General features: G+C 37.5%; 1 protein-coding gene across 1 annotated transcript; it reads left to right on the top strand.

The window, feature by feature from the left end:
• The first annotated feature begins 4,932 nt into the window (after window positions 1-4,932).
• Window positions 4,933-6,446, top strand: LOC131607065 (DNA damage-repair/toleration protein DRT100-like). The gene has a single exon (XM_058879110.1). The coding sequence runs from the start codon at window positions 5,012-5,014 to the stop codon at window positions 6,107-6,109; it is 1,098 nt and encodes a 365-aa protein (XP_058735093.1). The 5' UTR covers window positions 4,933-5,011; the 3' UTR covers window positions 6,110-6,446.
• The last annotated feature ends 8,883 nt before the right edge of the window (window positions 6,447-15,329 follow it).

Below are 15,329 nucleotides of genomic sequence, written 5' to 3'. Positions count from 1 at the left end.
ATATCATTCATATATAAGTACATTATATTAATATTGTCTGCATTCAAGCCTTTGATGTAGGTCTCATACTCAATTGTACACTTGAAACACTTGAAATAGGAAAAGAAATATCTAGGAACTAATCAACCCTCTTCTTCCTAACTCTTTGAGCTCTCTCATGTCATTGAGAGCCTTGTTAAGTGTCAAGACCAAGTCTTCATCGCCTTTTACAATGAATTATTGAAATTTTTGAACATAAACTTCCTCCACAAGACATACATTAAGAAAGAGAGACTTAACATCAAGTTAAACAATTCTTCATAGCATAAAGTTAGCACAACAACTACTAACTTGACAATTTCAATCCTCACAAATAGTGCAAAGATTTATCAAGACCATCATTTTGAAATTAGAATCCTTTTGTAACAAGTCTTTCTTAGGGTTTGGAAATGGAACCATATGGTAAGTACCTTACTTTGTAGACTCATTCGACTACGATTAGCCTTTTCTTTACGGGTAATGAAAATATTCAAAAGTTTAATTCTTCTATATGACTTTTATATCTTTCTCCATAAAATTTCTCTACATTTTTATCTTACCTATTTTTTCATAATAATTGAGAGGCTCAACATCAACAAATAAGGCTAAGTGCACTAGGTTTCTATATGGTGTGACACCGTGTTCAAAAATGACATCACAATATCGGAGACTCCTAGTTGAACATTTAGTTCCTTGTGATCTTCTTGCATATTTTTCATGCTCAACAACTCCTTCAAGCCAACTCATCCTAATCATTATGGATTTAAAATGGTAGGTTTGAAGATGATGCGCCGTCTTTCCTTTTTCAATTCTAACATTCTTTTTTATTAATTGTAACATTCTTGCTTGCAAAAATCATTTTGTTGAATGGATTATAAAATTTTTATGACTAGTAATGTGGTAAGATACAAGAATCATTGGTCCACTCTTGTCTTCAAGCTTCTTCTCTTTTTTGTTTGGAATGTATTGGAAACATAAAGAGGCAAAGCTCGTCAAGTGCATGCCAGTTCACTCTCGTCTTCAAGCTTCTTCTCTTTTTTGCTTGGAATGTATTGGAAACATAAAGAGAAAAAGCTCCTCAAGTGCATGCCATATGAAGTTTTTCTTTAACAAATTGTCTCAAGAACCTTGTATAATCTCTTTGTGGGACTCTTGCTAAGCACATAAAATACAACAGTAACAAGATCACCTTAAAAGTTATGTGATACTTTTTTTCCAGCATACACCTACTTATGTTCATGATGGTTAAGTTGCTCCTCATAGCACAACCATTGTGTTGAGGTGTGTATGGTGCAGTGATCTCGTGTTGGGTTTCTATTTCTAGAAAAACTTACTCAAGTTATTTGGATGTGTACTCATCACTTCTGAGTAACTTAAGTTTCCTTTCATTTTGTTTCTCTATTTTCACATTAAAACTTTATAAAATGCTAACAAGTGCCATACAGACACTCTTTAAGGACTTAAAAAAATAAGTTTTATAGAAACGTGTTTATTCAATGCATTGAAAATTGAAATAATTTTTTTAAAGAATAATTTCTTTATTTTAAATTCTTAAAGAGATCCTTTAGGGAACTCGTAAGCAAGACCACAAATTTGTTAACATTTAACACCTTATCTCTAGTCTTAGTAAACAAAAACCCACATCATTATATTTTCATCATCCACAAAAGAGATAGTATATATCATCTCCCAATGATGTTTTGCCAAATGAACCATAGACATATCAGAATGAACCTTGTCAAGCTTGCCTTGTACTCTAATGTGAATTCGAGACATATGGGAATTCTTAATTTTTTCTGTAAAGTATTTCTTGCATATTGTAGTGTTATATTTATAAATATCCACCAAGGGGAAGGAGATTTGGGACGCCATTCTAGGGGCGACACCCTTTTACTGCTCGCAATTGAGGGTGACCTCGTTTTTAACGCCCCTTACTCGCCCCATCATGGAAAACGTGGGAAAAGGTAGGTCTCGATCAAAGAGAATTCATAGTCAACAGACTAAATTGTGTCTTCCTATGAAGTAAGGATTCAACGGTCAACTACTATGATAAAGTGGACGATTATCATTCTAGAGAAATCGTATACTTCACTCAAAAGCCTCTATAAATACGTAATTCCTAGCATGAGATAGGATAACTCAAATTCAAACGAAATATCACAAAGAATACAGTTTCCCACCTCATGTGAGCTTGCTCTCTCCATAGCCAAAAACACCACTGAACAGGGTTTCTTACCACTGTAAGTAAACCCTATGTTGGGTCTTCATGAGGAGCATCCACATTGGATCAAGAGCAACACACAAGTGAAAGAGACACCACATATTTACCTAAAACCGTAAGGTGATAGGCGTATGGGTCATTTCACTTATAAAGTGCACAACCTCCACTTTTCCAAGCATTGTGGGACTAACAACTCACACTTGTACACAACAATATCCCCCTTAAGTGTGAGTCCATCCACTGTGCCCCCTTAAGCGAAAGCTCTTTCATCAACATACACTTGTACCGCCATTGTGGGCACTACAACGGGACACACCACCTAACCACCACATTGTCAAGAAGACTTTCGATACAAGGAGCCGGTCCATTAGTTGAACCATCAACTCTGATACCACTGTTGGGTCTTCATGAAGAGCATCCACATTGGGTCAAGAGAAACACACAAGTGAAAGAGACACCATATATTCACTTAAAATCTTAAGGTGATAGGCGTATGAGTCATTTCACTTATAAAGTGTTCAACCTCCACTTTTCCAAGCAATGTGGGACTAACAACTCACACTTGTACATAACACCCTATCCCACATAAAATTACTAAGGCCTTTGGGGCACCCCTACCAGCATAGGGGTGCCACACATTATGTACTTTTTGGCAAGTACAATGGCTTCTACCGTGGGGCCCCAGTAAAACTAACATAGGCCACACCTTCCATTATCACTGCCATTTTCACCACCTTCTCTCGAAAATAGCTAAGAAAGATCTAGTATTCGTGATTAACACCATAGTTGGGGGTTTCTCTATTAGAGAAAGTTCTAGTTCATCTAGAGAAAATACACCAGGCAGGTGCTGACGACGAACGTAATATCCCAAAGAATCTCCAAAGCCCAACAGAGAGAACTAGGGGCTATCATCACTTTCTCCTACAATGACGCCATCTAGAGTCTTCCCTCGTGACAACAAACCCATGATCATCAATGTGCAATACGGAAACTAGAATATTTAATGAATCTTGATAGACCAATAAAGCTCAATTAAAATCCTATTTTAGAACACCTTCCAAAAACTCCAGCTCGATCTCGACAACATTGAAGTGTTCTAGTTTAATAATGGGTTTATCAAGCGAGTACGTGCACATAAGTGGTCACATAACTCTAGAGACAACCTGCAGCTTGGGACCGGACTCAAAGATGATTGAAGTCGACTGCATCGTAGTGCACACTTTATCACCTTGTAAGTGTAAAAGTTTATTTATATTAAAAAATCCATCAATGAAAATAACAAATATGTGTTTTTTATTTTTAGAATTTAAAATTTTCAAAAAGTGAAAAACAAAAACTACTTTGTTGTTTTGTTTTCTTTTACTTTTAAAAGTAGAAAAATTAAAAAAAAAAACTAAATTTTTTTTGTAAAATCATATTTATACGCTTCTTTGGTCTTAAAATAAGTGTCATAGTTGACATATCCATACATATTAAGAAAATGTAATAATTGAAAGAGAGAATCTCGATCGCAGTTGCGGGGGATCGAACCGTGGTTCTTCCTACCAAGTTCAGGGCCAATCACCACTAGACCAATTAACGATTGGTAAATTATCCTTATTTGTTATTGGTGTATTCTTATCATCATTAATGTAATGTGAGAGAAATAGTAAATGAAGAGTATTAATTAGAGGGTACAATTGAAAAATAAAACTAAAATTGTATTGGAAACTAAAAGTAACACTTATTATTTTAGGACAAATAATTTTTTATAAATGTGACATTTATTTTAGAGGAGTAAATTTTTCTTTTAATAATTCAAAAATGATTGTTAAAACTCAATCAAACATACTTTTATGGGAGTTTCTTCCTACATCAAAGAAAAACAAATGAGTTTGAAAGATATCCTTTCCTCCTTAATTATATTCTATAATATTTTTCCGATATCCATAATACTCATTATAGTTAATAGTCTCAACTACCTACTACTAATAAGTAGTAATAACCTTGTTCTCAAATGATAAAGAAAACCTTGTTTCCATATTCATCTATTCCATGGTTTTAAATTGCGGTCCGCAACCGCAATTACACCCCAATATTGCGGATGCGGTTGCCTCCGCAACCGCATCGGACCGCAATTGCGGTGTGATTTTAAAGTTTCGCTTCCGAATACATTAGGAACCCCACCGGACAATTTTAATCATTTTTTTAAGTATTTTCATCAAAAATCAATATATTAGAATTTTAAAACTCAATTTACTTCTTATATAATGAAAAAACATAACATTAAGTGTTTTTTAATATAATATTTCAAACACTTCCTTTTAAAAATTCACGCCGCAACGGCCGCAATGCGCATCGCAACAAGCGCAATGACCGCAATCGCAACATCCGCAACCGCATCCGCAGCCGCAACCGCAATTTAAAACCATTATCTATTCTATCTCATTTTTCTTAACACAAAAAATTTAAGTGACATAGTCATGACATGCCTTAGTCAACAGCTTAGGGAACCTTCATGGGGTTTATCCATTTATGCTAAAAAAAAAAAAAAAACTATCCCTATTTATATTATGAGCATCTTAAAAAACTAGCATATAGCACCACATTAGTTGACTTAAATTAAACACCCTAATATTTTGAATATGAACAATGAAAAGGGCAAAGTTGTCCAAAAACCTCCCTAACAGTCCTATAAAATCACAACATGAGTATCCAAATCTTCATGCATGCACACACACATAGCTTCTCTACATTTTTCACACCCCCTCCATTCAAAAACAACATCCCTCAATGCAAATACTCTACTTAACGGCACTGTTACTGTTCGCCGTTACCTCCACCGTCAACTCATGCCTCCCATCCGAACTTTCAGCTCTACAAGCCTTCAAGTCATCACTCCGTGAACCCAACGTCGGTCTATTCAACTCATGGACCGGAACCGACTGCTGCCACAACTGGTTCGGCGTCTCCTGCGACCAAAACACCCGTCGTGTCGCCGACATAAACCTCCGCGCCGGCACTCTCTACACCACCTTCGAAAAAGCACACCGTCCTGGCTACATGACCGGTTCCATCTCCCCGGAGATTTGTAAACTAACTCAAATCTCCAGCATTACCATCACCGATTGGAAGGGTATCTCCGGCGAGATCCCTACTTGCATTACCTCACTCTCTTTCCTTCGAATCATCGACCTCGCCGGAAACCGCTTCTCCGGAAACATCCCAACCGACATCGGAAAACTCCTTCACCTCAACCGTTTAAGCCTCGCCGACAACTTATTCAGCGGCGGAATCCCAGGTTCGTTGATCAGTATAACTAGCTTGACTCATCTTGACATCCGGAATAACCGGATCTCGGGGTTCATCCCAACAGGCTTCGGTAAACTTCAGAATTTGAACCAGGCTTTATTAAGCGGTAATCAGTTTCACGGGCCTATCCCGGGCTCAATTTCTCAGATTAACCGTCTTTCAGATCTGGATCTATCTCAAAACCAGTTTACCGGGCCCATTCCAGACTCATTGGGCTTAATGCCTTCCTTGGGGACACTAAAGCTTGATACGAACCAGCTTTCGGGGATGATTCCTAAGACTCTTTTCAGTTCAGGAATCAGTGACCTAAATTTGAGTCATAACATGTTGGAGGGAAATATACCAGATTTTGGTCCTAGGGCTTATTTTACTTCATTAGATATCTCCTATAATAACCTTAAGGGTGTTATACCTAAATCTATAGCTTCTGCTTCTTATATTGGTTACATGGATTTGAGCCATAACCATCTCTGTGGTCCAGTTCCTAATGCTATAAATTATTTTGATGCGTCCTCGTTTGAGTACAATGAGTGTCTCTGTGGAAAGCCACTCAATGCCTGCAAAGTTAATAACCACTAGAAACTCATACATACAACTTTGAATTCTGATGATGGCGTTCAACTTAACAGTATCGGGTTCTGTCTGTTGAAGTAGGTTTTACGTATTTAATTAATGTTTTGGTTATTAACTTTCTCTCTGTTGTTTGTATTTTGAGATAGAAGGAATTTGTTTATGTCATGCATGCATGCACATGCATGTGTATAATGTGTTACGGCGGTATATTATGCAAGGAAGGAAGTAATAAAATGTTTTCTTTTGTTGTTTTTTTTTTCTTGTGTTTTGATTGTAATTACTACATGCATGTTACTTCCGACAGATTATGTTGTATTTTCTGCGTAACAAAACTAAAATAAATTGCTTCGAGGGTTGACCACACTTAGCTTCAAAATTGAAATTGGCATGTCTGACATATTCATTACTCACTCAGGACTTTTAGAAACAATAATATGCGAAAATGTAGTTTTTTTCTAAAATAATAAAATGAGATGAGATGATCCTATTTTAATCAAAATAATACTAGCGGAGGAGATGAATGGATCAGAGATGGAAGACAGTGCACATGTGAAGTGGCAGTGAGAAACTGCTAATAGTACATGTTGTCGCAGCTGCATTTATTGACAAGGAAGGGCATACAATGGAAGTAGATGCGATTTTTTATGTGTTGTTGAAATTAATTCAATGATGATTAATTGATGATTACAAGATGCAATAAACAAATGGCGGAGTATATAATTACAAGATGCAGAAGAAAATAAACAAAAGAGTTGTACATATAAATTACATGATTTATGATAGGTTGATATTGAATCTATGAAAGACTTCTGGGCTCAAATCTAAAATATATATAGTATGTGATTCTCCTTTCAGTTGTATTTCTTAGACATGAAATACATTGAATACTCTTTAGATGAAGCCTTGAATATTTTAAATACTCTTTAGATGAGGAGATTAAATTAATAATATATCTATGTGTCAAGCCTTTTGTTAATGAGTCTGCATGAAGTATACAAAGTATTTTCAACTTTTTTTTTTTTTTTATGAGTACTCTTCTTTTCAACTTAAAATATTTGATATTGATAAATTTTAACTTTGTAAAACGTATATTGTTGTTAGAGAATATCACAGTTGCAATATTGTCACAATATAAGTCTTTAAAGAATAAATGTGAGAGACTTTGGGGTCGTTAATCTAATTTTTTTAGCGAAGTGGAGATGGAGACATTTTACGGGAGACTTAGGACTTTGGAGAGATATTCTTGTAGTAAGATATGGTGCTACTGTTGTTTCTTCACTTAGTGGGAGAGAGGATATAGAGTTTAAGCTCTTCTTCTCCTTCGTGAGAAGGGGTCTCTTTCCTCGGGACTAAAAAGGATGATAGGACACATTAGTTCACCGATGGTGTCATTAGAAAAGTTGGGTCGGGTTCTCAAACTTCCTTTTGAAAGAATCCTTGGTTAGGGATCATACCCTTAAAGACTAGGCTCTCTGGTTTGTTCTCTAACTCTGTTCAATCTGGTGGGTTGGTGGGTTAGATTGGTGTGGTGGATAATGGGGTCTTAACTTGCTATCTTAGGTGACATAGACCCTTCTTTCTTAGAGAGTTTGATGCCTTCAATGAACTTTTGTCTCTCCTTCAGATGTCACTCTTTCCTTTGAAAGAGATTAATGTAGTTTGAGGCATGCTAGAGATGACACTTTCTCAATGGCCTCCACTTACTTTGACTAAGAGTCAGATCCCCCCTTATTTGGAAAAGTTGGACACCTTCTAAAATCTTGGTCTTCTCTTGGCAACTTTTGCAACATAGACTTCTGTATAGAGAAAAGTTGTCTATGAGAGGGGTCATTCTTGATCATGGTAGGATCTCATGTCTCTTGTATGTATGTACATTCAGTTGAGACCTTTTTTGTTCATTAGTCTTATTGTTCAAGGATATGATTGTTCAAGTGATAGTGCTTGATGTATTGGCTCAAGTGATGGTGTAACGCCCGGAAAAATAAGTATATGCTTAATTTGGACGTTTGTAACGTTATTGGAATTTTACCGTTTTTGGAGTTGTTTCAGTCGGTATTAGTTCGGGATGGCGGACTAATATTTAATTGAAGGTTTTCATATTTTTGGTACTAGAAATATTATTAAGGTAATATTCCGCATTTTGGGGGCGTTTGAACGATATTTGAGCGTAGGGGCATTTTGGTCATTTCCGCGGGGTAGATATTTTCTTTATAAAGAAAGAGATATTTGTGAGAAAGGAAAAAGGGTGGAAAGAAAAAGAAGAGAAAGAAAGGGAAGAGAGAAAGAAGAAGAGCAAAGATGGAGAGAAAGTGAAGAAGGGGATTTTGGAGAAGATGAAGAATCAAACCAAGGTAAGGGGGTGAATCTAATTTATCTTGGATGTATGATTCTTATAGTTTTGTTTGTTTTGTTCTTGTTCTTGCTCTTTTCTAAGTTTGACCAACAATGGTGGATTGGGTGTTTTGTGAGTTTTGAAGTTATAAACTTGATTTTGTGGTGTGTATGTGTAGTATGATGATAGATATCCCCATTGATCATGTTTGTTTTTCATTTCTCCATGTTTTCTTGCTCATGAAGGAATTATTAGGTTATTGACATTTAGTGAGTGAACCATGGATCATTGATTGTTAGAGTGAATATATGGCATGTATGGGTTGTGTAGGATGTGTAGGGAAGCTTATTTGAGGTTTTGAGATGATTGGGTGGGATTTTGCAGGTCTGTTGCAGAACTGATTTTTCTAGGTTTACGCAGGTCCGCTGAGTGGCCTAGGGTCCGCTGAGCGGAGGTTCTTTTGCAGGAAAATCTCTGTGGAGGTCCGCTGAGCGGAGTTTCTGCATTTTTGTCTGATAATTTTCTGTCTGGGTCCGCTGAGCGGAGCTCAAGCGGACTGTGCAAAATATAGATTTTCCAAACTTCGTTTCGTTGTATCTTTTGAACCGTAGGTCGTTTCTACGCGCCGTTTGAAGTATTATGGGAACCCTTGAGTATGCTTTATGATGAAGAGGAGTGTGTTGGTGGTTGAATGATTTTTCATAAATGTATTTTGTGAAATGATATTTGCTAATCAAGTATGTTTTGACGGTATATGCGTATTGTGTGAATATGAACGCCTGAGTGGCAATTTTGGTGATGTATCCGTGTGGATTAATATAACCGGTGCGATGTGGATATGTGACCGATTTATATTGTTGTTGTTGTTATGTAATCGAGTCATTTGTATGCACAGCATGACATTTCATTACGTTAATGGCGGAATGCTATTAACAGGTGGCCTGCGGGCATTGGTTACCAGTAGGAGCTTAATGCTCGGTAATGGTATATTAGCCTGAGTGGCAAGAGGTCATCAGTGGGAGCTATATGCTCGGTGACGACAGCCTGCGGGCTTCTTGAGTGGAATAAAGTCCCAGCATAATGCTCGGCAAGGTGTATTTGTCATAATGACAAGGAGGAGTTTTACTCCGGATTTGGTACCACATGCATATGCATAGTCGAGTCTCATTCATCATTGTCCGTCTTTATAATTTATGTTATCATTCATGTGTAGTATTACTTATATATCGATTGTGGTTAAATGAGTGGATTACCTTGTTGTATGATTCTTGATGATACTTGTTGGCATTACTATATTTATCATGCTTTTCATTATGAATTATATTCTCACCCTTCTGCTGATTTGATGCTTGAGTGGCATCCTGCAGATTAGCCGCTTTGGGAGTCTTTTGGAAGAGGTAGTTCTCCAGTTGGTCTTGTCGGTCGCTCTGATACGTAACACCGGGGAGTCGGGAGTCTGTTGTTATTTATTTATATATGACTCTTTTGAATATGTATATGTGATGATGTGCTGATGTGTATAGTAAACGCTTTATTTTGGAAAACTCCTCTTTGAGAGTGAGAACTATACGTATATATATATATGTTCATATCTTCCGTGTGTTATGTATCATTTTATTGGCAGGTGTTGTATGCTTTTGGCATCGCTGATGTCCGTTTGTTTTCTAGGTGTTTGTTTGGTTACTTAGTGTAACATCCTAATTGTGTTGTATGAAATTTTAATACTCTGATATTTTCTTGCCTAAATACTTTGGGTAGAATTGGGGTGTTACATTAGTGGTATCAGAGCAGGTCGGTCTGTCCGGCCAGTGTTGTCTAATGTTGTTTAATTCCTCAGTACGTGATAAGTGTGTGGAGCACTGTCAGTACTTGTTGTGCCTCTAGTCGGTTGTATGCAGGAGTGGTTTGAATCTAAGTGGGGGAGAAGATATGCTTCTCGGATATGTTTCAGTTGCAAGATGTTAGTATGCTACTGAGGGCAGCAGTACTAGTGTTGTTGGAATTTGCTGTTTCCTGAAGTGAAGGCGACTTGGACTTAAGACTTTGGTTGTTAATCAAGTTGGAGTGTCTCGGAGTAGATTTTGGTTATTTCTAAGTAATGGAATTTAGAGAGTTGTGATGCTATAACGCTACTGATGGACTGTGAAGTTGTTGTTTGAGTAGCCTTGTGTGAGGTGTCTTTGTTGGATCAGTGAATTAGGAGTATGAAGAGTTGAGTAGGATCTCAGGAATTTTGTTTTGAGATGTTGTTAGAAGTGTTTTGGCACGTAGCTACAAGACGTCGGGTTGGCTGGTTCAGATGATCTTGAGAGGTTTGTGAATTACGGAATCATAGTGCTTCTGTGTTATGAGCAAAAGTTGGAAAAGAATATTATTAATGTTGGTACTGATAGTTTATACTCTATTATGATTGTCGGCTACCTATTGACAAATTGAGGACTTGATCACCCTTAATCTCTTGTTGATAGTAGACGGGATCGTATTGGACGTGATAGGCTTATCTGGCTAGTTTGATAATATTGGAAGTGAATGAGTCGGTGCAAGGTGGTACGATGTTGTTTATGTTGTTGACGACTTTGGATGTTCTTGAGAAAGAGCAATTGTTGGGATTGCGGATAGTTGCGCATTTGTATAAGTGTTTCTTGAAGGTTTAATTGATTCATCGTCAAAAAGGGGAATTTCGTCTGGGAGTTCTATTTTGACGGATTTAGTTCCTAGAACTATTGTTTTGTCGAGGGTTCCGTATCGGATGCCAACTTCTGAGTTGAAAGAGTTGAGGAGTCAACTTAAGGATTTTCTTGAGAAGAGGTTTGTTCGTTCAAGTGTGTCGCCGTAGGGTGCACGTGTTTTTTTGGTTAAGAAGGAAGGTTCTATGAGGCTTTGTGTCGATTTTAGACAATTGAGAAAAGTGACAATTAAGGAAAAGTATCCACTTTCGAGGATTGATATTTTGATGGATCAAATTGGTTTGAGCTTGTTTGTTTTGCAAGTTTGATTTGAGGTATAGGTATCATCAGTGTGAAAATGATCATGCTAAGTACTTGAGAATTGTTTTGTCCGTGTTGGGAAGAAGAAGTTGTTTGCTAAGTTTCCTTGTGTGAGTTTTTGGTTGAGTGAAGTGAATGTTCAAGGGGTAAGTGGAGGTTTATGCTTTTATGCGAGTTAAGATTTTTGAAAGTATTTATCTGTCACAGGATTTAGAGTTAGCAGTTGTTATTTCTGTTTGGGAAATTTGAAGGCACTAATTTTTCGGATCTAGATTTGTGTGTGTAAGTGACTACAAGAGTTTGAAGTATTCGTTTGGTCAGAACGAGTTGAATATGAGAAACCATTGCATACGTCTATGTTGATGATTCGAGTATTGTGATTGTTGAAACAGTTGTGAGATTGGAATTTGGTTCGTAAAGCGACTTCTTCAAGTGTTGAGCTTTATATGTGAAAGCTTACTTATGGTATTCTTGATGAGATTAGAAAAGGTCAGAAATCGGATTTGAATGGGTTGATAAGATGACATTTATTAGTCGAAGATAAAGATGGTGATCTTCGGATTGATAAGAGCAATGTCATGGGATGTCATGATCAAGTTTGTATTCCTAATGTTCGGATTTGAAAAGAGGACTTTGGATGAAGTGCGTCATAGTGATTTGAGTATTCATCCTGATGCTACTAAGATGTATCAAGATTTGAGAAGGTCATTTTTAGTGGCAAGGTAATGAAGAAGGATATGAAGGGATTTGTTTATTTGTGTTTGACTTGTCAGGAGTCGTCTGGTTTCATGTAACTGTTATCCATTCCTGAGTAGAAGTGGAATAACATTTCTATGGATTTTGTTTCTGGTTTGCCGAGGACGTCGAGTAATTGTGAGGCGATTTGGGTCATTGTGGATATATTGACGAAATCTGCTCACGTTATGTCAATAAGAATGGATTAACTGATGGAAGTACTGGCAAGTGGTATGTTGATAAAATTGTTTGTTGGTTTGTTTGTTTGCATGGTGTTTCGAAAGGTATTGTTCAGATTGAGATCCGAGGTTTATTTCTGAAATTTTGAGAAGGTTCGCAAAGTACTTTGGGTACGAAGTTGCGTTTGAGTTTGGCGTATCATCCTCAAACGGATGGTCAGACTGAGAGGGCGATTTGGTCACTTAAGGATCTATGAGGGCTTGTGTTGTGAAACAAGGATGTGTTTGGATTAGCTTTTTGCCTTTGATTGGATAATACAAAGACTTTTGTCTAGTGTGCGAGCTGACACGGCAGATTAAGAGGTTGAGTATGTTAAGAGAGAACAATGAGTTTCTGGTGAATACTAGAAGGAGTTGGAAGTTGGTTATGAAATTGGTAAATCTGTTTGTTGTGGGAAATCAGAGTGCGCATCGGAAGCGTGAAATGACGCGGTTCGTATGTGTGTGTATGAATTGTTAGAGTTCAAATTGTGGACAGTGGATGTGGTAGGAATTATAAGACCACCAGATGTTTTGGTTACATGTTTGACTGCTATGTCTTGGCATGGTTATTTGGATGTTGTGCGACCGGGTTGTTGTCTGTGTCTTGATTATTTCTTGTGTTTTGGTGTTAGTCGATGAGTGCATTGTATGGGCATTGCATCTCGTTGTCGTTGTTGTGTTTTGGTTGTTTGGCTTTTAGCTAGAGTGATTCTTTGTTCGTGCTGATTGTGTCGTTGCTTCCGTGGCTTGATAGTTGGTTAGTCGGATGCGAGAGCGTATCCAGGTTTGTTTGCGTTTGGGATATTTCCGAGGACGGAAATGTTCTAAGTGGGGGAGAGTTGTAACGCCCGGAAAAATAAGTATATGCTTAATTTGGACGTTTGTGACGTTATTGGAATTTTACCGTTTTTGGAGTTGTTTCAGTCGGTATTAGTTCGGGATGGCGGACTAATATTTAATTGAAGGTTTTCATATTTTTGGTACTAGAAATATTATTAAGGTAATATTCCGCGTTTTGGGGGCGTTTGAACGATATTTGAGCGTAGGGGCATTTTGGTCATTTCCGCGGGGTAGATATTTTCTTTATAAAGAAAGAGATATTTGTGAGAAAGGAAAAAGGGTGGAAAGAAAAAGAAGAGAAAGAAAGGGAAGAGAGAAAGAAGAAGAGCAAAGATGGAGAGAAAGTGAAGAAGGGGATTTTGGAGAAGATGAAGAATCAAACCAAGGTAAGGGGGTGAATCTAATTTAACTTGGATGTATGATTCTTATAGTTTTGTTTGTTTTGTTCTTGTTCTTGCTCTTTTCTAAGTTTGACCAACAATGGTGGATTGGGTGTTTTGTGAGTTTTGAAGTTATAAACTTGATTTTGTGGTGTGTATGTGTAGTATGATGATAGATATCCCCATTGATCATGTTTGTTTTTCATTTCTCCATGTTTTCTTGCTCATGAAGGAATTATTAGGTTATTGACATTTAGTGAGTGAACCATGGATCATTGATTGTTAGAGTGAATATATGGCATGTATGGGTTGTGTAGGATGTGTAGGGAAGCTTATTTGAGGTTTTGAGATGATTGGGTGGGATTTTGCAGGTCTGTTGCAGAACTGATTTTTCTAGGTTTACGCAGGTCCGCTGAGCGGCCTAGGGTCTGCTGGGCGGAGGTTCTTTTGCAGGAAAATCTCTGTGGAGGTCCGCTGAGCGGAGTTTCTGCATTTTTGTCTGATAATTTTCTGTCTGGGTCCGCTGAGCGGAGCTCAAGCGGACTGTGCGAAATATAGATTTTCCAAACTTCGTTTCGTTGTATCTTTTGAACCGTAGGTCGTTTCTACGCGCCGTTTGAAGTATTATGGGAACCCTTGAGTATGCTTTATGATGAAGAGGAGTGTGTTGGTGGTTGAATGATTTTTCATAAATGTATTTTGTGAAATGATATTTGCTAATCAAGTATGTTTTGACGGTATATGCGTATTGTGTGAATATGAACGCCTGAGTGGCAATTTTGGTGATGTATCCGTGTGGATTAATATAACCGGTGCGATGTGGATATGTGACCGAGTTATATTGTTGTTGTTGTTGTTGTTATGTAATCGAGTCATTTGTATGCACAGCATGTCATTTCATTACGTTAATGGCGGAATGCTATTAACAGGTGGCCTGCGGGCATTGGTTACCAGTAGGAGCTTAATGCTCGGTAATGGTATATTAGCCTGAGTGGCAAGAGGTCATCAGTGGGAGCTATATGCTCGGTGACGACAGCCTGCGGGCTTCCTGAGTGGAATAAAGTCCCAGCATAATGCTCGGCAAGGTGTATTTGTCATAATGACAAGGAGGAGTTTTACTCCGGATTTGGTACCACATGCATATGCATAGTCGAGTCTCATTCATCATTGTCCGTCTTTATAATTTATGTTATCATTCATGTGTAGTATTACTTATATATCGATTGTGGTTAAATGAGTGGATTACCTTGTTGTATGATTCTTGATGATACTTGTTGGCATTACTATATTTATCATGCTTTTCATTATGAATTATATTCTCACCCTTCTGCTGATTTGATGCTTGAGTGGCATCCTGCAGATTAGCCGCTTTGGGAGTCTTTTGGAAGAGGTAGTTCTCCAGTTGGTCTTGTCGGTCGCTCTGATACGTAACATCGGGGAGTCGGGAGTCTGTTGTTATTTATTTGTATATGACTCTTTTGAATATGTATATGTGATGATGTGCTGATGTGTATAGTAAACGCTTTATTTTGGAAAACTCCTCTTTGAGAGTGAGAACTATACGTATATATATATATATATATGTTCATATCTTCCGTGTGTTATGTATCATTTTATTGGCAGGTGTTGTATGCTTTTGGCATCGCTGATGTCCGTTTGTTTTCTAGGTGTTTGTTTGGTTACTTAGTGTAACATCCTAATTGTGTTGTATGAAATTTTAATACTCTGATA

This window comes from Vicia villosa, linkage group LG5 (assembly GCF_029867415.1).
Source record: "Vicia villosa cultivar HV-30 ecotype Madison, WI linkage group LG5, Vvil1.0, whole genome shotgun sequence".
Lineage (NCBI taxonomy): Eukaryota > Viridiplantae > Streptophyta > Magnoliopsida > Fabales > Fabaceae > Vicia > Vicia villosa.
This window is presented reverse-complemented; position numbering and strand designations above follow the sequence as displayed.